Here is a 23,514-nt window from a genome sequence, read left to right on the forward strand (position 1 = left end):
GCGACGGAGCTGCAGTGGGAACAACCACGATACTCACACTCTGCTTTGCCACAGATCAGGCTGGCTGTCGGGTAGCCGAAGGAGCGCAGGATGGAGCCGATGGCCAGGCTCAGGTCCTCGTTACTCGGGTAGAGCGTCACCGAGGCAAAGCGGAGGTACGGCAGCTTGGGCGTTTCCTCAGGACCGATCTTCACGTGAGGGATCTGAGGGGCGAATGAGAAGCATGATGAGAGAAGTCTGCGCTGGGCTTTGCTTCGAAACATGGAGACCAGTTACTGAAAGTCAAAGAAACATTCACCGAGTTACTGCACTTTATACTGCACAACAGTTCTCAGACAATCGTCACATTACACAATGTTTTTGTACTTGGAGAGTATTTAAAGTATAAAAGTGGGAGGCAGAGCCTTCACCTAAGAGCAGGTGCTGCAACCTTCCTGCCTGTTCGGGTCAAATCCGACTGATTTACAAATTCAAAAACTCATAAATATTGTGTTTGAGACCCAACTGCCTCGAGGCCTTACGACATCCTCCACACTATGCACTTGAACATGTCTGTGTTAACAGACTCTCTGCACTGAATCATATCTGTTATTAACCTCTGTCTCTCTTCCACAGCATGTCTTCATCCTGTCTTCCTTCTCTCACCCCAACCAATCACAGCAGATGGCCCCGCCCCTCCCTGAGCCTGCTGGAGGTTTCTTCCTGTTAAAAGGGAGTTTTTCCTTCCCGCTGTCGCCAAAGTGCTGCTCATAGGGGGTCATATGATTGTTGGGTTTTCTCTGTATTACTGTAGGGTTACTCTTTGAGGTGACTGTTGTGATTTAGCGCTTTATAAATAAAACTGAATTAAACTTGTACTATTCTTCGACTTCTCCGTATTTCTACAATGGGAAATTTTATCATCACAGGCTGGATATTACTGCTGTCAGTTTTAGGAAGCTCGAATGAGGAAGTCCCAGTTTCATTTATAACGTAAAACTCCAGGAACTGCAGCTGCCAGCCGGTGTGAAGAGATCTCCATCATTAGCTACACAGGAACAAGAGCTGGTTTATAACAGATGGAAAAAGGGGAAAGAAAAGATGTAATCAGAAGGATAAACAGAGAGGTGGGAAAGAAAAGGTCACTGCAGACATCGAAGGGTCACGGAGGGTCGTACAGCCGGGTGTCCGCAGGAAAAAGAAAGAAGCAGGAGGACACGTCACCGTGCTCGGTTAGGTGACGATGTGTCTAACTTCAGACAAGCTTCTCTGTTTCACTTCAGACCTCCCGGAGCAAAGGTGCTGTGACGGACAGTGTGAGTGTTTAAGATGAAAGATTCATGACAAATTGAAAAATTAATCACTTCAGAGAGGAACGAAGAACGGGGTCAGGGGACAGACGTCCTGTGTGACGTGATTTAACCTCAGCTCAGACCTGCGGGGGCTTCAAAGGTAAACTGTAATTAGCTCAGCCGGGCTTTGCTCCCATCCACCCAGCTTATTCTAAATCCAGACTGAGAATTCAGGAACATGAGACCTGTCGGGCTGGAGGAAGAGGACATGTGGACGGTTAGAGGCTTGCGGCGTGCTGGAGATGCACCTGTGTAAACTCTGGAAGGCAGAAAATGGTTAAACACAAGTTAAAGGCTGCAAAAATCCAACAGAGCGAAGCAAAACTGAAAGAACTCAACGACTGGTTCAGGAGATCTCGGTCGAGGACCACAAACAAGAAGCCAATCATGTTTCTGGGAACAGGCTTTAAACTGAAGACAGGCCACGCCCACTCCCAGAGGTCTTTCTCCCAAACTTAGAGCAGGAAACGTCCTCTTTGTCAGGCATTAGACCGGGGGAGTCCTCTGCAACCCCACCCAAAGAAAGCCTGCTCCACACCTCCATCACAAACCGGTTCCATGTGTAGTGACATCATCCGGTCACACGCGTGTGATATAAACCTGCCTGCTGTGTCCGGTCTGTCCACGGTCACAGCCGTGTTCAGCCAAAACCTCAAACCTGTCATTTATTATGAAAGGAGGAGCAGATCACCAGTGAAGACCCCACGCCTGGCCTCAAACCCTACTCCTGACCTTGACCCTCCGCTCTGCAGAGAAGCAACAGTACTCTGTGGATGTTTGTCAGAATTATCTTTGGCTGAAAAGACAATCCTGGGTGAACATTAAAGACTGATTAACTGCAGGTGTCCGCAGTCTGCTGGTCTGCAGCGTTCAGGTGTGTTCACCCCACGATCACAGGTTAAAGGTCAAAGTTCAACAGTCTACATCGATCTTCATCTCTTGTGGCTTTTCTAACCTCCTCTTTTCCTGTTTGGAACTGTCAAAGTAAAACGTTTAAAGCAATTAAAAAATGAGCAGGACAACTTTTCATCCTTTGCTGAACTGCAACATTTCACGAGTGGCTAAAGCAAAGTCTGTGCAACATTAACACCATGTTAGGTCCACCTTCCACTTCAGCCAATAGAATTGATTTTTTTCTCTTTAGTTTGCAGGTTTGGTCTTTGCGTGGAGCACGAGTCACACACATGTGCAGTCAGAGCGAGGCTGCCCTGGAAACCGCAAACTGCATAGCAACAGGGACACGGGAGTTTTCTTTGACAGGAAGAAGACGTCTGATTGGAACAGAGATGAAATAAGAGGCGGGCACCAGACCGAACATTCATGCGTTGTTTGCATCATGTTATAAAAATGTTGTTAGTGAGGGCGTGGCGTCCTCTAGTCTGTCCAGCTGCCGCACAGAGACGTCCATGACGTCGTTTAATAAAGTTTGGAAACTTTGCTCATCTTCAGCCAGAAACACGTATAACAAATAAGAAGTGTTACTGTTACTCACCATGTTTCACTCTGAGGCGCTAACAGGCGGCAGCAGCACCGTGACTGTTACCTGCACTCAGGTGTGACGTATGTATCAAACTTGTGTCACCGTCCTCAGCGGGACAATCGCGATCGCACGCCAGATCCAGATGTGACTCACCTCCTTCTCCCCACAGATGTGACTGATGGTGGACCCAGAGGCGGGGCTGGAGGCGGGGCCGATCACAGAGACCACACCCTTCGGCAGGATCTGACACACTGATGGAGAAACGACACAGAGTGACAAAACTCAGCGCGTGATTACTGGAGGTGTTTGTTTCTACGCCACTTTATTTTGGAAGCGTTGTTCCTGTCTGCGTGCAGGACGGCGGGAGATGCTCGGCAGCGAGTATGTGTTTGGGATTTTCACTCGTCCTGCACACAGACAGTCAGTCCAGCTGTTAGAGAAGGTTTCATTTTTTACACTTATCCAACACTTTATTCAGACGCTGGCCATAAAAACCATTCAGTCCATGAGAAAAGTTGGCCCACGCTTAAGCAGCCATGCAGCCAGCTAACAGAGACCACAGTCAGTCTGCAGAGCCCGTGAAACTGCAGGTGAGACAGTTAAACGTCCTCTCCCCTCTAAAATACCTTTTTTACCCCCTTTTTCCAGTTTGAGCCAGAATTTCAGAGGGTGAGGAGGAAGGCAGGTCCCTGATCTCCAGTGCCAGTTATTACCCCAAAACCATGAATCTGTCCTGCAGTCATTGTTTCAGCCCAAATCCAAAGAAAGCCTCCAGTTTGGCAGGTCAGAGCGCCATCCACAGAGCGCCACGGGGACACAGCGTGGCCCCACCCTGACTGCTAAATCTGGCCAATAAAAACTCTGCTTTCATTTTTTCTGTTTCTCACCAGAAATAGAATTTTAATAAACAATGAAAACACAGACGGCTCTAAAGGTGTTCTTTTGTGATATCGGAAACACTGTGTGTGTGTGTGTCTGTGTGTGTGTGTGTGTGTGTGTGTGTGTGCGTGTGAGTGCGTGTGTCTGTGTGTGTGTGTGTGCGTGTGAGTGCGTGTGTGTGTGTGTGTGTGTGTGCGTGTGAGTGCGTGTGTGTCTGTGTGTGTGTCTGTGTGTGTCTGTGTGTGTGTGTGTGTCTGTGTGTGTGTGTGTCTGTGTGTGTGTGTGTGCGTGTGAGTGTGTGTGTCTGTGTGTGTGTGTGTGTGTGTGTGTGTGTGTGCGTGTGTGCGTGTGAGTGTGTGTGTCTGTGTGTGTGTGTGTCTGTGTGTGTCTGTGTGCGTGTGTGTGTGAGTGTGTCTGTGTGTGTCTGTGTGTGTGTGTGTCTGTGTGTCTGTGTGTGTGTCTGTGTGTGTCTGTGTGTGTGCGTGTGTGCGTGTGAGTGTGTGTGTCTGTGTGTGTGTGTGAGTGTGTCTGTGTGTGTGTGTGTCTGTGTGTGTGTGTGTGTGTGTGTGTGTGTGTCTGTGTGTCTGTGTCTGGTGTCTGTGTGTCTGTGTGTGTGTGTGTGTGCTGTGTGTGTGTCTGTGTGTGTGTGTGTCTGTGTGTGTGTGCGTGTGAGTGTGTGTGTCTGTGTGTGTGTGTGTGCGTGTGTGTGTCCGTGTGTGTGTCTGTGTGTGTGTGTCTGTGTGTGTGTGTGTCTGCGTGTGAGTGTGTGTGTGTGTGTGTGCGTGTGTGTGTCTGTGTGTGTCTGTGTCTGTGTCTGTGTGTGCGTGTGTGTGTCTGTGTGTGTGTGTGTCTGTGTGTGTGTGTCTGTGTGTGTCTGTGTGTGTGCGTGTGTGTGTCTGTGTGTGTCTGTGTGTGTGTGTGTCTGTGTGTGTGTGTGTGCGTGTGAGTGTGTGTGTCTGTGTGTGTGTGTGTGTGTGTGTGCGTGTGTGTGTCTGTGTGTGTGTCTGTGTGTGTCTGTGTGTGTCTGTGTCTCTCTGTGTGTGTGTGTGTCTGTCTGTGTGTGTCTGTGTGTGTGTGTGTGTGTCTGTGTGTGTGTGTGTCTGTCTGTGTGTGTCTGTGTGTGTGTCTGTGTCTCTGTGTGTGTGTGTGTGTGTGTGTGTTGTCTGTGTGTGTGTGTGTGTGTGTGTCTGTGTCCTGTGTGTGTGGGTGTGTGTGGTTGTCTGTGTGTCTGTGTGTGTGTGTGTGTCTTGTGTGTGTGTGTGGTGTGTGTTCTGTGTGTGTGCGGTGTGTTTGCGTGTGTGTGTGTGTGTGTCTGTCTGTGTGTGTGCTGTGTGGTGTGTGTGTGTGATGTTGTTTTGTGTGGTGTGTGTTTGTGTGTTGGGTGTCTGTTGTGTGTGTGGTGTTGTGTCTGTGTGTCGGTCTGTGTTGTGTGGTGTTGTCTTGTCTGTGTGTGTGTGTGTTGTGTTGTGTGTGTGTGTGTGTGTGTGTGTGTCCCTCCGTCTGCCTCTCTGCTTCCATCCTGAGAGTGGCTGACTCACCTGTGCAGGTCTACAGCACGAGAGCTTTTACAGCCGGACTCTGTGATTCAATCTTATCAGCCAATCAGAGAGTAGATCAATGAGACAAACTGAGAGGATCAGTAAACAACCTTCAGTGTCACGGGGCTCTGGATTGGGGAAAGCAGGGATAGAGTGGGAGGGGATACAAATGGAGGTGCACCAGTTAACGTAACCAGTGTTACCAAAAGGCAAATCTGCTAGTTCTTACTGGGACCAGGTTAGGTTCCAGTCTCGTGGTCTATGCTCCTGTAACAGCGGTCCAAACTTCATGTCCTTCGGCTGGGAATTTGTAAGAACTGGCCAATGACATCAGACTAAAGCAGCGGATTGGCTGTTCCCTCGGAGTGGACAGGTGAGCAACATTTGATCACCTGTCTGCCTTCTGGTGCTGAACTCTTTACTGAGCATGTGCGTGCTGCTCTGTTCACACGTCTTTTTAAATAAAGGTTTTGTTGGGAACGATGAGGAGAGGGCGGAGTCTTACTGGTGTCGGTGGTGTCGTACTGGGAGTCCTTCTGCAGCTCGTAGACATCCACCTCCACCCTCGCCTGGGAGGAGCCCTCCATCAGACTGTTGATATTCTCCCTCGCCAGAGCCAGCGCCAGACGTTCACCGCGACCACACACAGACTGGTCATCCAAAATGGCCGCTGGAGGTAGATAAAGAGAGACAGAGGCTTTTAAACAGAGCTTTTATTCATGCTGATGGAATGATACGCTGCAGAGACAGCAGGTCCGCTGGAGCGAGCAGAACAGCTGCGTGCAGCTGGGCCAGGACGAAGTTTTATTTACATGTCTGAGCTCTGATTGGCCCCTCAGAGGACTCATCTTTGTTCACAATCTGTAGAAATTAATTGTAATTTGAAATCAATGGCTGATTAACTTGTTCTTGTTCTTTCAGCTCACCAAAGCAGATCACCTGCCTCCACCTATCCCAGCATCCTCCTCTGTCACCCCACCCTCTGCATGTCCTCCTTCACTACATCCATCAACCTCCTCTGAGGTCTTCTCGTCTCCTCCTGTCTAGCAGCTCCATCATATCCACCCTTCCTCCTCCGCACATGCTCAGACCATCTCAGCCGCTCTGATTCTGAGCTGTCGCCCTGATTGACAGAGGATACATCAAACACCTTCTTGGTGGTCTGAGCTGGACTTCCAGTCATGCCTTAGCTCTTCCTGCCTCCCACAGCCCGACTCATCTTCTCCCTGAACTCTGAGCAACATGCTTCATCTTCCAACATTTCCTCCTCGCCTTCACTTACTTCCTCTTCGTGATGTCTAACGTCATCCTGCAGACTACCATGACACCACCTCACAGCCTCCTATTTTTCAGATTCCACCTTCTGCATAATATGTGGCCTACCTGTGCGCACCTTCCTCATCCATCACCTCCACCCTGCTCCTCCCTCTTCTTAAAGAGAGTGTTCATCACAAATGTTTCCTTTTTACAAAATCCAAACATTTCTCTAAAACACCCAACCCGAGCCAAGCCCTCCTCATCACCTCCGTTCCCTTCTCCTTCAGCCTCCCCCCTCTGAGGACACTCTCTGCCACTTCATCTTCATTCCTCTCTCTCCTCTAACATTCAGCCTGAGGTCTCCTCGGCCAGTTTTTGATGCGAGCTGGAAGGTTTTTTCTTTTCTGACGCGGGAGGACAACTACAGCACCAAATATGAGCTTACATTCTGACAGTCAGGACTATACTCGGCTGTTCAGGGGGAAGCCTGTATGTCAACGATACAAGTACCACCAGTCAAATCTCTCAACAGCTTCTATTTCAGTCTCTCTGGATTACACACTGGGTCCCATTGTTGACTGTCTCTAGCTGCACCATTAGCTCTGAAGCCTCTGCTCTGCTGACGTCGCTGCCCATAAACTGTCCTGGTTGTGCTCAGAGGAACAGCTTAGGTCTCAGAGAATGAAGCCTCACATGTAGGAACTGTGTCTGAGTGCAAAAGGTGCCCGGGGTGGATGGTGGGGCTCAGAGGCTTTTATAAAACTGCTGATTATGAGGAAAACATTTACACGGTGCGGGAAATGATTGGAGAGGAGATGATGCAGCGGGGTAGGATATTTTGGTAAAAGGGGAACGCGACAGATTCAGCATCAGCACACTGGCAACAGGATATTAATGAGCAATGTTTTCTCCAAATGCTAATAGAAAAGAATAATCCAATTAGATTTCCTTTGAAACGTATGTGCTGTTGCAATTTTCAGATTTGGTCGTCTGCATGCCAGAATTGTTGCCGAGTTCTCTGTAAAGAAAGAGAAGAAATAAATGATCACTGGGTTTAGATGTCACACTCTGTTCTCCTCTTGAACGCTTTCTAACCTGACAGTGAGGTTATCAGGTCGCTGCCCTGTAGATAAACAAACGTCCTCTTCATTCTTGGACATGCACGCTGCGCTTCAGTCCACGTCAGAGCTCAGAGGCTCAGAGGCTGAGCTGGTTAACTCTGCAGTGGTCTTTAAGTGCTGAGGTCAGCTTCAGTCATGCTAACCAAGCAGCAAAACTGCAGTTCCTCTCACGTCCAGCAGAGGCAATAGTGAGTCAGTCCCCGCAGACCCCTGTGTTAATATTGTACAGCAGCGATAAACATGTTTACAGCAATGCTTCTGCTCTTTATTGATATCAGCCCTCATAGACATTAGCTTTACTTATTCTGTTTAAAGTTTAAACTATGAGGGAATTTGCAGATGGCGGTCTCAGTTATTATCATGACACAGCAGTCACAGCACAGTGACGTCCAGCAGGTAATAACTCCAGTTCTGAGTCGGGGGTCCTGCGCAGGTGAGGGAGGCCTGAGTGAGTGTAATCCAATCCCCTCTGCAGCCTCCCTGCCTCCTCCGTCCACGGCATCATTCAATTCAGTTTTATTTGTACAGCTCCAAATCACAACAACAGTATTGTAAGGTAGACCCTACAATAATAGATACAGAGAAAACCCAACAATCATATGACCCCCTATGAGCACTTTGGCGACAGTGGGAAGGACAAACTCCCTTTTAACAGGAAGAAACCTCCAGCAGAACCAGGCTCAGGGAGGGGCGGGGCCATCTGCTGTGATTGGTTGGGGTGAGAGAAGGAAGACAGGATAAAGACATGCTGTGGAAGAGAGACAGAGGTTAACAACAGATATGATTCAATGCAGAGAGGTCTGTTAACACATAGTGAGTGAAGAAGAAACACCCAGTGCATCATGGGAATCCCCGGCAACCTACGTCTATTGCAGCATAACTAAGGGAGGATTCAGGGTCACCTGGTCCAGCCCTAACTATATGCTTTAGCAAAAAGGAAAGTTTGAAGCCTAAAAGTAGAGATAGTGTCTGTCTCCTGAATCCAAACTGGAAGCTGGTTCCACAGGTTTCATCCCAGCGGTCGAGTTAGATGGCAGCCATGCTGTGAGTGTGCCTAAAGTCATCTGTTATGGGAAGTTCTAACTGTAGACCAGAGTCCAGTTAGCGCAACGAAGCAAGAAAATAGAGAGAGCCACGAGCTGCTGTGCCTGCCGCCATCTTTTTTTACCGCCACACAGATGCAAACACCGGTGTCTGGCTTCCACAGGCTGACCGATACAGATGAGCCAACATTTTGTAAAGAGTCCACAGATCTTGCCTGGTCTCTCCAGCGGCTCAGACTACGTCACACAGCCTGAGAGCAGACTGCTGTCACCTCCATCTCTTCTGTGCAGAGCCAGCCTCTCTTCACCTGAAGACACCAGGTGATCGAGTGTGCCGTCGCTCAGATCCCAGCTGCCGTCTCCTCGGTATAACCGGCACCATCCCATCGTCAGCAGCATGACGATGCAGAAAAAAATAGATTTGATACGTGTCCCTGTCAACAGGAAGTCGAGGGAAGCTGCAGCACTGACAGGAGCTGCAGTGAAGAAAACCATCGTTTCTATTTCCTGCTACAGCCCAGCCGCCGGCTGTGTGCGGTGACACCTGCACGTTTATTCCTGCTGCGCCCTCCCACCTGACTCCTGAGCAGGCGTGCGTTAGGAGAGCGGGCAGGATGTGCACATAAACAGATGGGAATGTTGACACCGTGATCCGCTCATTTACTGTACGTCCAGAGGGCGAACGAGCCGCCGAGGTGCAGACCGCTGCTGCTGAGGCCTGATGGGAAAACCACACGACACGGCGGTGTTCTCCAGGTTAAACACCGTTTCAGGATAACAAGGACCGAGTCCATCAAAGGGACAGCTCAGAGGGGCTGAGATGGTCTGAGCATGTGCGGGGGGAGGGGATGATGAAGAGGAAACGAGGAAGACCTCAGAGGAGGTTCATGGCAGTGTGAGCCACCGTTCCACGCGAAGAGATTAAAAATCAAAGTGCTGCTGAGGCTCCGTAACGAGCAGGAAGCCTGTCCTGGATTTGATTTGTGTTTCCTAAATAATTAACAGCTCTCGAGGCGATTTATCGGGGAACACGAAGCGAGCCACATGGTTCGTGCTGACCGGTGCGATCTTCTTAGAGCCTTAGAGGCGACACCGTGAAGCTGAAAATCTAAAGACGAAGATACCTGCAGCGTCTTCTGATGGGAACAGCCATCCTCCTCCCACTGGACCTGCAGGGGCGTGTTGCACATAACCTGTTCTGCTTCAGTGAGGCGAGCAGGTGAGCGCAGCGTCGAAGACTCCGGATCAGAGCAGCAGGCAGGAAGTCCAGCCTTCACCGCACACTCCTTAGTTGGACAGGTGATCTGCCTGAGCTGAGCTCGGAGGGCTGGAGGGAGGGAAGATGAAGATGACACGTCTTCTTCATCAGCAGCACTCGGACACTGAGTTTGCCCAGTATGTGCCCCTCACACACACAGACACTGTGTGTGGTGCGCAGTCAGTTCTGTGTCTCCGGGTGCGAGGCGCTCCGAGCGTCGGTCGCCGTGTCCGGCTCTCGGCTCGTTGGCGGTTCCCCACACAGTGAGGCAGACGAGCAGAATCATTATTGTCATTAAGATTAAAGCAGGCGAGGGAGCGGTTCACTCACATTCACACACTTTCTCCTCAGCGTGAGCTCTTACATCTGCTCGCTCACAGAGTCATTGTCATCTCATGATTACAACCGATTATCTCTAATTAGGATTTATCACCTTGTAATCCCGACTCTGTAGATTATTCTTATGATTTACTGTCTGATAATCACAGCTCACCGTCTCATAGCCAGAACTTATCGTCTGGTGATTCTGACTTTATGGCACATCTCCTCATCACTAAGAGATAAGACTTCATAACAGTGGGACCAAAACCATCACCACGGCACTTATTCTTAACATTTATTGCGTTAAAGAAGTAAAACTGGGGCCATGTGATTGTGTGATAAGTGCCTGTATAATGTGAGTAGCAGAGCAGAGCGCGGCGCTGTTCAGAGGATGAGCCTGATTACACAGGCTGCTCTCGCTCACCGCTCACCCCGTGGGCCTCGGCGAGGTCGAGCATCAGAAATCAGCTGCAGAGACAGCAGAGTGTTTCTAAAAGCTCAAGAGTTCAATAACTTCTGACCTGTTGTTGCCATTGGAGGTAATCAGGGAAATTGCTAATCCGAGTATGGAAGCAACAGGCTGACATTAGCATTCCTGGAGCTGCTAATGTGACTAATGAGGTCCAAGTCCAGGGTTACAGCCCGGCCTCGGTGCTCAGCCTCCTTTTATAACCGTTTTACACTCACAGCTTGACACAGAAAAACATTTCTCTGAAATGAAACGTACTTTCTGGGAATTTCTCTGTTTAGCATGTGGCTAAAACAAAGCCGACTCCAGCCAGGTCCAGGTTAAAGGTTAAAGGTTTGAGCTCAAAATGATTGTTTTCCGCACGTTTTCAGAGTGAAATGAATGGAAGGAACCAGTCAGCACTGTGCTGCGTTGTGTATGCAGGGTAACGTGCTCGTTTGTTCGTTTGGGATGAACGTATTCTCTGTGCTCCCCGTCTGTGTTTTCTGTGAATTACCTCCTGACAGCCTCGTTCACCACCTCCGAGCCGCACTCAGATTTAATAGCAAATTATGCTGTTTCAACTTCACTCGTTACCCCGGCGGTGCGGGAACGCCTTCGCTCCCGTCTTGCTGCCCGCCGGTACACAGGCGTCATCTTGTATTTATGAAACGAGGCCGCCACGCTGTGCGTTTCGTCTAACCTGAGACGTGACGGTAAAAGTCCTTTTATCGAAACAAAAAGAGCTCTGCAGACTGATCTTATTCAGCCCCGGAGGTGGTGTACCGTCACTAAAAATTGACAAATAGGTTTTCTTGTCACTTCCCACCTCTGAGCTCCGTGTAGTTGACATTATTTGATATGAGTGCGGAAGCGTGGACTCCGGGGGCCGCGGTAGGTCGACAGACGAGACAAGGCAGAAGGAAGAATCAACACAACCGATCGCTCTGCCGGCTGAAATCACAGCACTGCTGCGATCCTCTGGTGGCAAACAAGACGCTCACGTTATTCAATATACACCGAGTGGGTTTGTGTTTCTACCGACATATCGATTCTTTTTCCCACCCTGGTGGCTTAAAATTTGGTTTCTTTAGTGAGCTGTGATGTGGCGGGAAAAATAGCCCCGATGAAGAGATGTTGTCAGAGCCAAACAAAGAGTTCGAGCTGACGTCTGTTATTTCTGTCTCTCTGGCTCCATCGATTTTCAAAAACCTGGTGATTTGGCTCCAGGGTGATTATCAGTGATTACAGTCCAACAGGTCCTGGACAGATTTAGATCAATTTGTTTGACAGACTCGTGTTCATGTCGAGGGGACTGTAAATGTGCCTCAGACGTGGGAAAAGTACTCTATGGCATCCAAAATGCTCACATGTTCCCAGTGCTGTGATTCACAGTAGCTTCATGCAAGCTGCAGGAAAGCCTGACCCTTCACCCCGCAGGTCCGAAGAGTCTACACCACCATCTGGTCTGAAGGCTTCTGTGACATAAACTGTGAAGGTTTTACGTTTCAGTCCTGTTTGTGGATTTTACAGACTGCGTCGAGTGCAAGACAAGAAAGTGAAACACAAAGGCCAAACAGGAAAATCAAACAAAGGCACGGAGGCCTGGGAATATATGGAAACAGCTGCTCTGATAAAGACTAAAGAGGAGAGAGACTCCCGTGGTTTCAGAGACTTCCTGTTTCTGTAATGAAATGTAATTCACACATGCAAATCAGTTCATAACTCTCGTGTAATGTCTGTGGATTCTTGGTGAATATTCAGTCTCTTCATTAAAATGAAATTCACAGCTGTTTGTTTCTTTGGACGTGAGCAAACTTACAAACCAGGCATCGATGCAGCTGTTTTTTAAAGCAAACTCTGAGGACACATTTTCCTGCACAGTTCAGCTGTTTGCGCTCTCTGTGGAAGAACGTCCACACGCTGCTGTCCAGGTCAGCAGGATGTTGTCCAGGTGTGGACGTCAGACAGACCTGACGGACATGTCTTTGGCTGAAGGTATAACATTTATATTCAGCTTGGATTCCCCTTAAATGTGAGACATTTGCCTTTTAAATAAAAAGTGACACCTTAAGTGAAGAAATAAGAGCTGCCCAAAGTGTGAAAAATGTACTTTGAGTTCATTTTTCAAAAATAAATCTGCAGTGACAAACTACCTTTTACACCGGCGCCGCTGTAGTTTCCAGATATTTAATGATGAGCATAAGCTAATGATTGCTTCAGAAAGACTGATAGCACAGGCTGAAATAATTCATGGCAATTTTTAGCAGCAGCTGAAGGACACTGATGCTGCTGAATTGTTAAAATCCTTCACTGCAATATTTATGCTTCCCGCTCGGATTTTAATCCTGCGAGAGGAGGAAGTATCTGCATGATGATGTCACTTAGATTTATCTGCGTGCTCTTTTAAATATGAAACGCTGTAAGTTGTCCTTCCGCACCAGGAACAGCTGCGGATGCTGAAACCCACCACAAGCTGCAGTCCCACCAATGTCCACTAGAGGACAGCACCAATGTACATTTTATCAGCGCTTATAGTTTGCATTATTAGGGGCGTGGCCTCTTTGACTGGGAGGCGGCTGGAGCTGCTAGCTATCTGCTAGCTGAGCTGGACGTCTGGGCCGTGTTTGGGCTGTTGGAGAGTTTGTAACGACATCATGTGACCGCTGTGAGGTCACTGTACTAACAGAGCGTGCAAGAAGCGGCTGGTTTTGTTGAGTGAAAGTCGAGATGATTGGATGTTGCTGAGCACCAATGAGCAGGTACTCTGTGTCTGCGTGATACGGCGCGCTAACCAAAGCAGCTAACATTACCTGAAGTTTGAGCATGCTAACAGCTGACTAAAACAACAAGTTGGTAGAAGCTGAAATGCTTAAAGTGAGACAAAAGGAGCCGTCGCACAGCCGAGGACGATGGTGGACATCCTCGATGAGACGGTGCTAATGTAAAGCAACCGTGTGGAGCTGTAGCGCTCCAGCAAACAGCGAGATCGTTTCCACGGTACTAAACACGCTTTTATTTGCCATAATAACTGGCTGTGTTTCAGATGCCCGTCGATGCTTCATCTTTATCTACAGTGAAGCGCTGCTATCTGAACCAACAGCTCTCTGACTGCGGTGATAACGTTGACGCCTCTCCTCTGATCGATAATTGGCGGGAGCTCTTTATTGACCCGTGAGCTGCCGTGGCGACTCGGTCGGAGACCTGCAGCACGAAGTCAGAGTTCCTCTAATTACCGACGCAGTCTCCGTCTCATCTGGGTCGTCTCTCTGCGTGACGACGAATCGGCTCGTATCTGATTAATAATCGGAGCAGAGTCATGCGGTGCGATTGCTGTTTGTGGGACGCGGCGCTCGTAATTACTTTCACTGAGGTTTGTTTGCACAGATCAAAGATGAACTCGTTTCCCTCAGATGCAAATGTCCTTCGTGTGTTAGAAGAGCGTCCTCGTGCTCAGGGTGGTGTTCAGGTCAGGAAACAGCTGCTCACAGACAATAAAAACACAAAACCATGAAAATAATCACATCAATCACTGAAGCACAGTATTGTGACTGTACTCTGTGGCTGCAGGACAGCAAACACATTTAAAACCTTTATTTCTGGAGTTTTCTTTAAAATGAAACTATCATAAAACAGTGGTTTCCCCCTCTCGCCATAGAAACTTTGGAGACTTTGTTTTTATGTGTTCGAGGAAATATCCCAAACAAATCCGGAGCCCTGTGAGGTGTACAGACTCTTCTTCACTCCCATCCTCCTCCTCAGGTGAGCTCATTCATGTCATTCATTTTTTGGAAACACACGGCGTGTTTTTATGTCTCTCCCATGGTGAACCTTTCCTCGTGTCCCTGACAGCGGCGTGCGTCTGTGCAGAGTAAGAGGACGCAGATCTGTTCCCAGCCTGATTCTCAGCATCGCAGCTGATGTTTCAGCCTCCAGCATCTGTCGCAGGACAAACCGAGCATGCGTTTGACTGCTGACGGTTTGCCATCATGAGCTCAGTCTTTGAATTACCAAAACACTTTCCTGCGGTCCTTTTCATTTCCCGACCACGGAATCACGAGCCCTGAAAATCTGGTTACAGCCGAGTGTGTTGGAGTGGAACTGAATGAGATTTTCCAGCAGCTGAAGAGAGAAGTGCAGCAGAAAGGAAACATTCACGCACCTGAGATGGTCAGAAGCAAACCGTGTGACGCTCTCTCAGTACGCAGGCTTTTCTTGCTACCAGTTAATAAGCAGTGGTCAGAGAAATGCTTTGCTCAAAGGCAGCTGATCAGTACAAACCTGTGCTGAGAAAAACAGCAACTTTACCTCTTTTCTGAAACTCGTGTGCACACGGCGAGCCTGAAGACACGGTATCGATCCACGCTGTGAGGTAGTCATGTAGGACAGGCTGCCGAAGCTCAGCTGTGGTCTGGGAGCCAGAGAGCGACCAATGAGGCTCCACACCTGCGTCTGCAGGTCAAAGGTCAAGGCTGTTGCTGCTTTTACTGAACTCCAGGCCAGAAGGAAACGAGAGCTTCCTTTTGTGTGTGTCAGATATAAGTGTGTGTGCGCATCAGTCAGCTGGTATTAACTGTGACACAGTGAAAGGTGAACCTTTGGTTGCCATGGTAACCTTGGTTTAGGCATCTGCTGGTTTTGTTGAAGCCCCGCGAGATAAAAAAGGAGCAGGGATTTGAACTCGAGGGGAGAAAATCCTTATCGGCTGAACTCGCACTTGCAGCTTTAAGTCTCTGCTGTTACTCGAGTTAATCTTCCTCCGCGGGACGAGCAGCGAGGGGTGCTGACAGCAGAGCGGTGCCCGGGCCTCGCCGTGGATCACAGAGACGCTCCCCGATCCAGTTTCCTCTCGGTTTAGTTCTCCCTTACAAATGAAGAAACCCAGGACGGAAACGAGGAGACGCGCAGAGCGAGCGGGAACAAAGGGAGGCCTCGAGGGGCTCGTAACAAGACAAACACAGCAAAGGGATCGTGCGAGACGAATCAAGATGGCAAACAGACGGCGGTGGGAGGCGAGAGGAGAAACGAGAGCAGAGGAGCGCTCACACGGAGGAGACGCTGCTCATCCTTCACTGCGTTCTGTGGAAAGAACGAACACAATGCACGTGCTCGAGTTTCGTTCCCACAGAAAATACCGCTGCTTCATTTCTGTCACTCATCTATGCCGGCGCGTCACACACTGGCTCCCTGCAGTCTGCCAGTATTTCTCTCTGAGCAGACTGCAGCTGCAGTGTTTCTCATTTACAGCTTCTTAAACACGCAAAAATTACCGAGTCACTGAAATACGAGGTTAAACCTGTCGCAGCGTTTACATCTCGCTCTGTTTGTGGCTCGAGATCAGTGAGCGTGAGCCTGCAAAAGAAAGGTGCACATCACATCCAGCACCGATAAGAAGTGAGTGCAGCCAAAGTTCACGATCTTGTTTTCATAACTGAAATCCAAATGTGACCGACCGTCATGGAACCCAGCATTGATGGTGTGGAGTGGGTGGAGTTCTGTAAATGAACCAGGCTGAACAGTGAAGGTGCAGCGAGCTCACTTTAACTAAGAGCCAATCCCATGCACGTCCCGCTCGACTCGACGGTTGCAAAAACTTTTAGTGTTTGGATGAAAGCTCCTGTTTGGTGGACAGCAGAGAGGAACCTGTGCTTTCACCTGTCAGCAGGTTAAAGCAGAGCCTGACGGTCCTGTTAGAGCAGCTTTGAGCTCCACATGGATCAGAATCAGCTGCACTGAGCACGTATGGAAGTGCACATGCAAGGAACTTCTTTTCTCTGTGCTTAACAGGACAGACAGCAGTGACAGCAGCAGCATGGCACAGACACGCACAGCACATTCATACTCATGTGTGTGAAGATGCTGAGATACATTATGGATGAAATAAGGTGATAAATCAGAGACATGCTGGCATGTATACAGCTGTACGTACAGCACACTCAGACTCAGGCCGGGTGGATGTGTGAGTGCAGAGTTTTACGGATCTGTCTGTGGGAGTGTCGGGGTCAGTGCCCACCGGGACGGAGCCAGTGGGATTCAAACACGCGTGACGTCACTCACCCATGCGGACGGCAGAGAGGGTGTTGGCCTGGCTGAAGGAGAGCGGCGCCATGGTCAGCAGCGAGGCGACGGTGTAAATCGACAGCAGCAGTGCTGGCAGAGCCGGCATCTTCCACCGCTCCTCATGGAGAATGGTCTGCTGGCTGCCTGTACCGCCACCTGCAGGACAGGAGGACAGGTGAGATCCAACAACTCAGTTCACACGTTCATCACGTTCAGCAGCACAGACTTCAGCAGGAAATCCTGCATGTGACGTTGCACAGCACATCCACACTGACACAGTTACGGCCCCCTGCACTGCTGTAACGGCCCCGAGGACGCTGCTCTTCACTGGGGAGGCGGGAGTTAGAAATAATCAGAGGAAAACAGAGTCTAGAGGAAACAAGTCGGAGTAAACAGAGCAGAGGAACAGTGTCAGAGAGTCAGAGGAAACAGAGTCAGAGGAAACAGAGTCAGAGGAAACAGTGTCAGAGGAAACAGAGTCAGAGGAAACAGCGTCAGAGGAAACAGAGTCAGAGGAAACAGCGTCAGAGGAAACAGAGTCAGAGGAAACAGAGTCAGAGGAAACAGTGTCAGAGAGTCAGAGGAAACAGAGTCAGAGGAAACAGAGTCAGAGAAACAGTGTCAGAGAGTCAGAGGAAACAGCGTCAGAGGAAACATAGTCAGAGGAAACAGCGTCAGAGGAAACAGAGTCAGAGGAAACAGCGTCAGAGGAAAAGAGGAAACAGAGTCAGAGGAAACAGAGTCAGAGGAAACAGAGTCAGAGGAAACAGCGTCAGAGGAAAAGAGGAAACAGAGTCAGAGGAACAGTGTCAGAGGAAGAGGAAACAGAGTCGGAGGAAACAGAGTCAAGGAAAGAGGAAACAGAGTCAGAGGAAACAGTGTCAGAGGAAAAGAGGAAACAGAGTCAGAGGAAACAGTGTCAGAGGAAACAGTCAGAGGAAACAGAGTCAGAGGAAACAGAGTCAGAGGAAACAGAGTCAGAGGAAACAGTGTCAGAGAGTCAGAGGAAACAGAGTCGGAGGAAACAGAGTCAGAGGAAACAGTGTCAGAGAGTCAGAGGAAACAGAGTCAGAGGAAACAGAGTCAGAGGAAACAGTGTCAGAGGAAAAGAGGAAACAGAGTCAGAGGAAACAGAGTCAGAGGAAACAGGCAGAGAGTCGGAGGAAACAGAGTCAGAGGAGGAAACAGAGTCAGAGGAAACAGAGTCAGAGGAAAAGAGGAAACAGAGTCAGAGGAAACAGTGTCAGAGGAAAAGAGGAAACAGAGTCAGAGGAAACAGAGTCAGAGGAAACAGCGTCAGAGGAAACAGTCAGAGGAAACAGAGTCAGAGGAAACAGAGTCAGAGGAAACAGTGTCAGAGGAAACAGAGTCAGAGGAAACAGAGTCAGAGGAAACAGAGTCAGAGGAAAAGAGGAAATAGAGTCAGAGGAAACAGCGTCAGAGGAAACAGAGTCAGAGGAAACAGAGTCAGAGGAAACAGAGTCAGAGGAAAAGAGGAAACAGAGGAAAGAGGAAACAGTGTCAGAGGAAACAGCGTCAGAGGAAAGAGGAAACAGAGGAAGAGGAAACAGAGTCAGAGGAAAAGAGGAAACAGAGTCGGAGGAAACAGCGTCAGAGGAAACAGCGTCAGAGGAAACAGAGTCGGAAGAAACAGAGTCAGAGGAAACAGAGTCGGAGGAAACAGTGTCAGAGGAAACAGCGTCAGAGGAAACAGCGTCAGAGGAAACAGAGTCAGAGGAAACAGAGTCAGAGGAAACAGAGTCAGAGGAAACAGAGTCAGAGGAAACAGTGTCAGAGGAAACAGTGTCGGAGGAAACAGAGTCAGAGGAAACAGAGTCAGAGGAAACAGAGTCAGAGGAAAAGAGGAAACAGAGTCAGAGGAAACAGAGTCAGAGGAAACAGAGTCAGAGGAAAAGAGGAAACAGAGTCAGAGGAAACAGTGTCGGAGGAAACAGAGTCAGAGGAAACAGAGTCAGAGGAAACAGAGTCAGAGGAAACAGAGTCAGAGGAAACAGTGTCAGAGGAAACAGAGTCAGAGGAAACAGCGTCAGAGGAAACAGAGTCAGAGGAAACAGAGTCAGAGGAAACAGAGTCAGAGGAAACAGTGTCGGAGGAAACAGAGTCAGAGGAAACAGAGTCAGAGGAAACAGTGTCAGAGGAAACAGAGTCAGAGGAAACAGTGTCAGAGGAAACGTTGTGTTGGTTGGTTTTGGCTATGTGTTGAGTTCTTTGACTGAGTTAAAATGCGCCCACGCTTACTCTCAGCCAGCGTTTCTCTTCTTCCTCTCTGATGCAGATATCTGAGGGATTCTGACAGGAAGTCCAGCTTTACCTGAGGTTGGGTTTGGCCGTTCATGACGCCCACCATGTAGCTGAAGCCGGAGCATCGCATTCTACCACGAACGGCGGGGGGTTTTTGTCCATGTTCGGTCTGCCATGGAACGAAATGCTGACGCTGTCGCCGAAATCTGTGCGAGAGGCTGCAGTTTTCAGATCGACTCGATAGAACGCTGATACAAGACAGCCCCGTTTCAGAGGCCGTCTCCTAACCAAAGCAGCCTGCCTCGTTAGGAGACGGCCTTTGAACACGCTCTGAGAGACTAATCCATGCATTCCTACAGCCGGACTGTTAACTCTGGGTCGTCTGAATGGAAAAAGCTCCTTTTTTCTTCTGCTCTCTGTTTTAAAGCTTGATTAAAACCGAGCCGGCATTGCTGAACCCACCAATAGAAAATGTTTACTGAAGTTTTCTAATTGGAGCTTTGCGCCGGCAAACCGGCTAAAAAAACAGACAGCAGCGTGTCGCCCGGCTCTCTCCTCGGTCTTCCTGTCGCTGGATCTGCTGCAGAGCGCCACTCTTTAGAAGGCCGGCTTTAGTGCAGGAATCAACCCTCCCCGCTTGTCGTCTGAAGGCCGGAAATGTTTCGCGTTGTCCAGCGGTGAATGAGAGGATTACCATTGTCATTATAGTGTTTTGAGTCAGCAACCACTCTTCATGATGCCCTTCTGCTAAACCGAATCTCCCTATCCCCTGAAGGCAGAGAAAGCTACTATCCTATTTTTTTTTAGGTGAGCATTAAGGGCCCTACCGACAAACAGTATGCTTTACAGGAACGCTTCGCTCCTTTGGGTGGGGGCCTTGTTTTTCTCTCTTTTATTGCATCAGAGCAAAGGTGGAGTATTTTGCACCGTCCTTCATATCTCCGAAGTCGCGGCCGTCAGCGTGAGAAAGCAGATCGTGAGTGTGAGGCAACAGACCCGGCTATTTATATCTAACCACCTGCCCACCATCCACCCCGAGCACCTCCCCTCTGAGGCCCTCTTGCTGTGTCAAACACCCCCATCGCGTGGTACTTTACGTACATCAGGTCTAGCGCAACTTACGGCTCACGTGGTCCACAGTGCAATCTCAACCTTTAAGGGCGTCGCTGTGGTGTCCTGAGCAGCGGATGGTGAGGGGAGGTTGCTTTCTGACGATTGAAAGGTTGTTTTGTCCAACCTTTTGTGTTTGAAAGCGGGTTCGTGTCGTGGTGGAACGGCTCCGGCGACGCAAACGGTTCCCGCTGAGCTAAACCCTCTGGAGCTTTTTTTAGGGTTTCTGTTTGTCACAAAGATCGCTGGGGCTGCCTGCTGACGTGTGGCGTCGGGCTGTTCACCAGCTGGTCTCCCGGCGGATTTTTTTTAAAAAATATTTCTACCCACATAACACCACCTTTCCTAAACCGGCCGATATTCCCCAGCTCCTTTACATTCCTGCAACTTACTTAATGTGCAACTCCACAGAGGCAATTTCCATGGAGACAACAGGAACTGGAACATCTGCTGGATCGGCACTAACACAAGCTGCAGATGAAGCTACGCCCTACGCATGCAAACAGTCAGCAAGCCCGACTGCAATCAGCTCTGGGACAGCTGGTCGCGCTTCGCCAGTCCATCGATCACAGTTAGGTTGTTTAGAGGACAAAACGGGCGCCGTCCTGCAGTGATCCGCCACAAACACATCGCCCACCGGTGTCCTGTCTCCTGCTCCACCCCGCCGGACTTCTGCAGCAGTGCCACGAGCATTGCCTGTGGGCTACCTCTGTTGTGACATCCAACAACGAACTTCTAAATCCACACCGGGCGACCAGTACTTCACGCATGTAGCAGTAGTGCTATTCATAGCGCCGCAGGCCTGCAGCGCATCCTGCAGGCCGTGCGTGGTGGCCTGTGACTTCACTGCTGTTAGCTACTGGGAGTGCCCGCTGCGGTACACGTGGCCTGGACAGCGCTGGCAGAAATCTCTGAAAGCTGTGGCTCGCTGCAGTGGCGTGATGGGTCTGGTTCCAGGTGGGTTTATTTCTGTTATGATGTATGGCGAACGAAAAGAAATTTTGAACCTTACTTGTCGCAGGCGGCACGCTCTCACTCAGGCTGATCACATGATCCTGGCAACTTCCTGTCCTGTCCTGGCCTCGTCTTTCCTTCACCTCTGATCCTCGGCCGCTTTGGGTGCCGGGCATTTTTTTTTTTTTTCAGGGGAGGGAAACGAAAAAAACCCATCTCACCGTGCCTCGGGAATATTTGCGCCGTGTGATTGGCGCGCTCTGACCTCGCCATACCTTCACTCGATGAAGCGGGGGCTTTACGAAGCCGCGCGCTTTGCTGGCACTCGCGCTGTAAGTCTGCCTACGAATGAGGTCGGCTAAATGAACCATCCACAGTGAAATTGCAGAGGCCAGGAAAGGTCAGCTAATAGGGAGTGATGGGCGGTGATTAGCCTCCGAGCTGCTGCAGTGACCGGCTGGCGGCTCGTATTCAGCGGGGTCTCCGCTTGCCTGCTCTGCCGGCGGCTGACATGATAGCACTTCCTGTAGGAAGATCCTAATTAATTGTTGTCATCCATAGTGTTTATTGTTGCCTGCGGCTGCTCCTCGTTTCCTTCTCATCTCACCATCCCGTCTCAGTCTGCCCAGTTTACTGTCGCTCACACTGTCGCCTTATTCCCTCGTTGTTCGGTCCTTGCTGTTTCCTCCCACTTTCAGCTCCTTTCTTAAACCTTCTGTCGTCCTGTTCTTCCGTCAGATTCTCTCCAGGAGCCGCCATATCAGCTCTACTGAGTCTCAGTTCAGAATAATCCCCATGTGCCTGAACCAAGTTCTTGTATTTTTTAGCTCCGCCCCCTTCAAAACATTTCACCTTGATTGGTTGCCCTTCCAACAAACCACTGGAGCAGCAGGTGGGTGGGCTTGGTGTCACGAACCTCCGCACGGTGAATCACAGCAGAACCAAAGCGTGGTTCTACACGCCCCTTCAGTGTGGACGGTTGCCTGTTTGTGGTTGCACTCTGACAGCCTGCTGAAACATCTGTACGACAGTGGTGGGGATGGTTTTTAGCATTTTAAAATCTCTCTCTGCTGTAAAGGAATCATTTCATCTGACGGCCCCCCGCAGGAGCTCTACAGTGAAATCATCCTGTTTTAAAATGCTGTTTGAGCTTTGGATGGTGTCTTAGCTCCACCCACCACACCAGCAGCGTCACGAGGGGAATATCGAAACGACCGGAGGAGGTGAGCGGCTCAGAGACGCTGCTCACCTCTGTGTAGGATTAGTTGGGATGCTGAAACAAAGAACGCCAGCCTGTTGTTTTAAAATTATTAACTAATGTGACCGTCAGTCACACTGAGCTGTGACAGCACAGCGCTGTCTGTGAACTACGACAAACAGGGTCAGAATGGGAGTCCAGCTGCTCGTGTGTTTTCTGGCTCAATCCTTGTACAGGAAGAAAAACTTTGCTCCGTGTAGCGCTTCTTCCTCAGAAATGGTGCTGAAGCTGAAGGTGGTCGTGGCTGAAGCTCCTGCGACCAATCTTTAGTTGGCCGGCATGTGCACGATCTGCCCAGCCTAGAATAGAATAGAATAGAATAAGCCTTTCATTGTCCCACAAGGGAAATTAGCAGCAAAGAAACACATAGACAAAACTGAACAGAAACTTTTACAGAAAAAAGATTGATACAGTACAGTTATTAATAATTATATAATATTATAATATTAATATTTATATTGCTGATAAAAATGGCCACCCATTTGTATGTGCAGACAAAGCAGGGTACTGGAAGGGAAGGTGTTAGGAAATATTAGAAAAAGTTACAGATTGTATTTACCTGTGGCATTAAAAAGTGACTCACTTTGACTGTGAGTCACGCAGATGCTGAACATGATTACGAGATATAGATGAATGTATGTTGATTACACTGCGGTGGCCCATCATGGCAGCGGTGAAGGATTTAGGACAGGACCTCCTCAGAACGAGGTCGACATCAGAACGAGGGCATGTGTTTTAAAACGTTGTCAGGTTTGATATTTAACATACAGGTTCTAGTCTCAGTGTTTCTGGGCGAGTCTGTAGATGTTGGCCTGTGAGCAGCTCGGATGGTGCTGAGGTGCTGATGGTGCTGCGGTGCGGGGAGACAGAACTGCACTCATCAACAACAGGTGTTGTGTTTGTTGGTGTGTGGTGTGTGTGTGTTTTCCTCCGACTCTGTTTCCCTCCGACTCTGTTTCCTCTGACTCTGTTTCCTCCGACACTTCGTTTCCTCTGATCTCTGTTTCCTCTGACTCTGTTCCTCTGACACTGTTTCCTCTGACTCTTGTTTACTCTGACGTCTGTCTTCCTCTGACTCTGTTTCCTCCGACCCTGTTTCCTCTGACTCGGTTTCACTCGTTTTCCTTTGACTCTGTTTCCTCTGACTCGTGGTTTCCTCTGACTCTGTTTCCATGCCTCTGTTTCCTGGACTCT

The 23,514-nt window shown here is 49.4% G+C and overlaps 1 protein-coding gene across 1 annotated transcript in view; it reads right to left on the bottom strand.

Moving 5' to 3' along the window:
• Positions 1 to 23,514, bottom strand: part of LOC120729324 (glutamate receptor ionotropic, kainate 5-like) — a 163,246-nt gene that overhangs the window by 38,383 nt on the left and 101,349 nt on the right. Inside the window, exons 3-6 of the mRNA XM_040024870.1 lie at positions 16,734 to 16,892; positions 5,734 to 5,898; positions 2,965 to 3,062; positions 6 to 203 (exon numbers count right to left, since the gene is read on the bottom strand). Of these exons, the coding sequence (XP_039880804.1) occupies positions 6 to 203; positions 2,965 to 3,062; positions 5,734 to 5,898; positions 16,734 to 16,842 (570 nt within the window). The 5' untranslated portion in view covers positions 16,843 to 16,892. The remainder of the gene's footprint in view (positions 1 to 5; positions 204 to 2,964; positions 3,063 to 5,733; positions 5,899 to 16,733; positions 16,893 to 23,514) is intronic.

The sequence above is a fragment of the Simochromis diagramma genome, unplaced genomic scaffold (assembly GCF_900408965.1).
Source record: "Simochromis diagramma unplaced genomic scaffold, fSimDia1.1 OVJJ01000297.1, whole genome shotgun sequence".
NCBI classification, from domain to species: Eukaryota; Metazoa; Chordata; class Actinopteri; order Cichliformes; family Cichlidae; genus Simochromis; species Simochromis diagramma.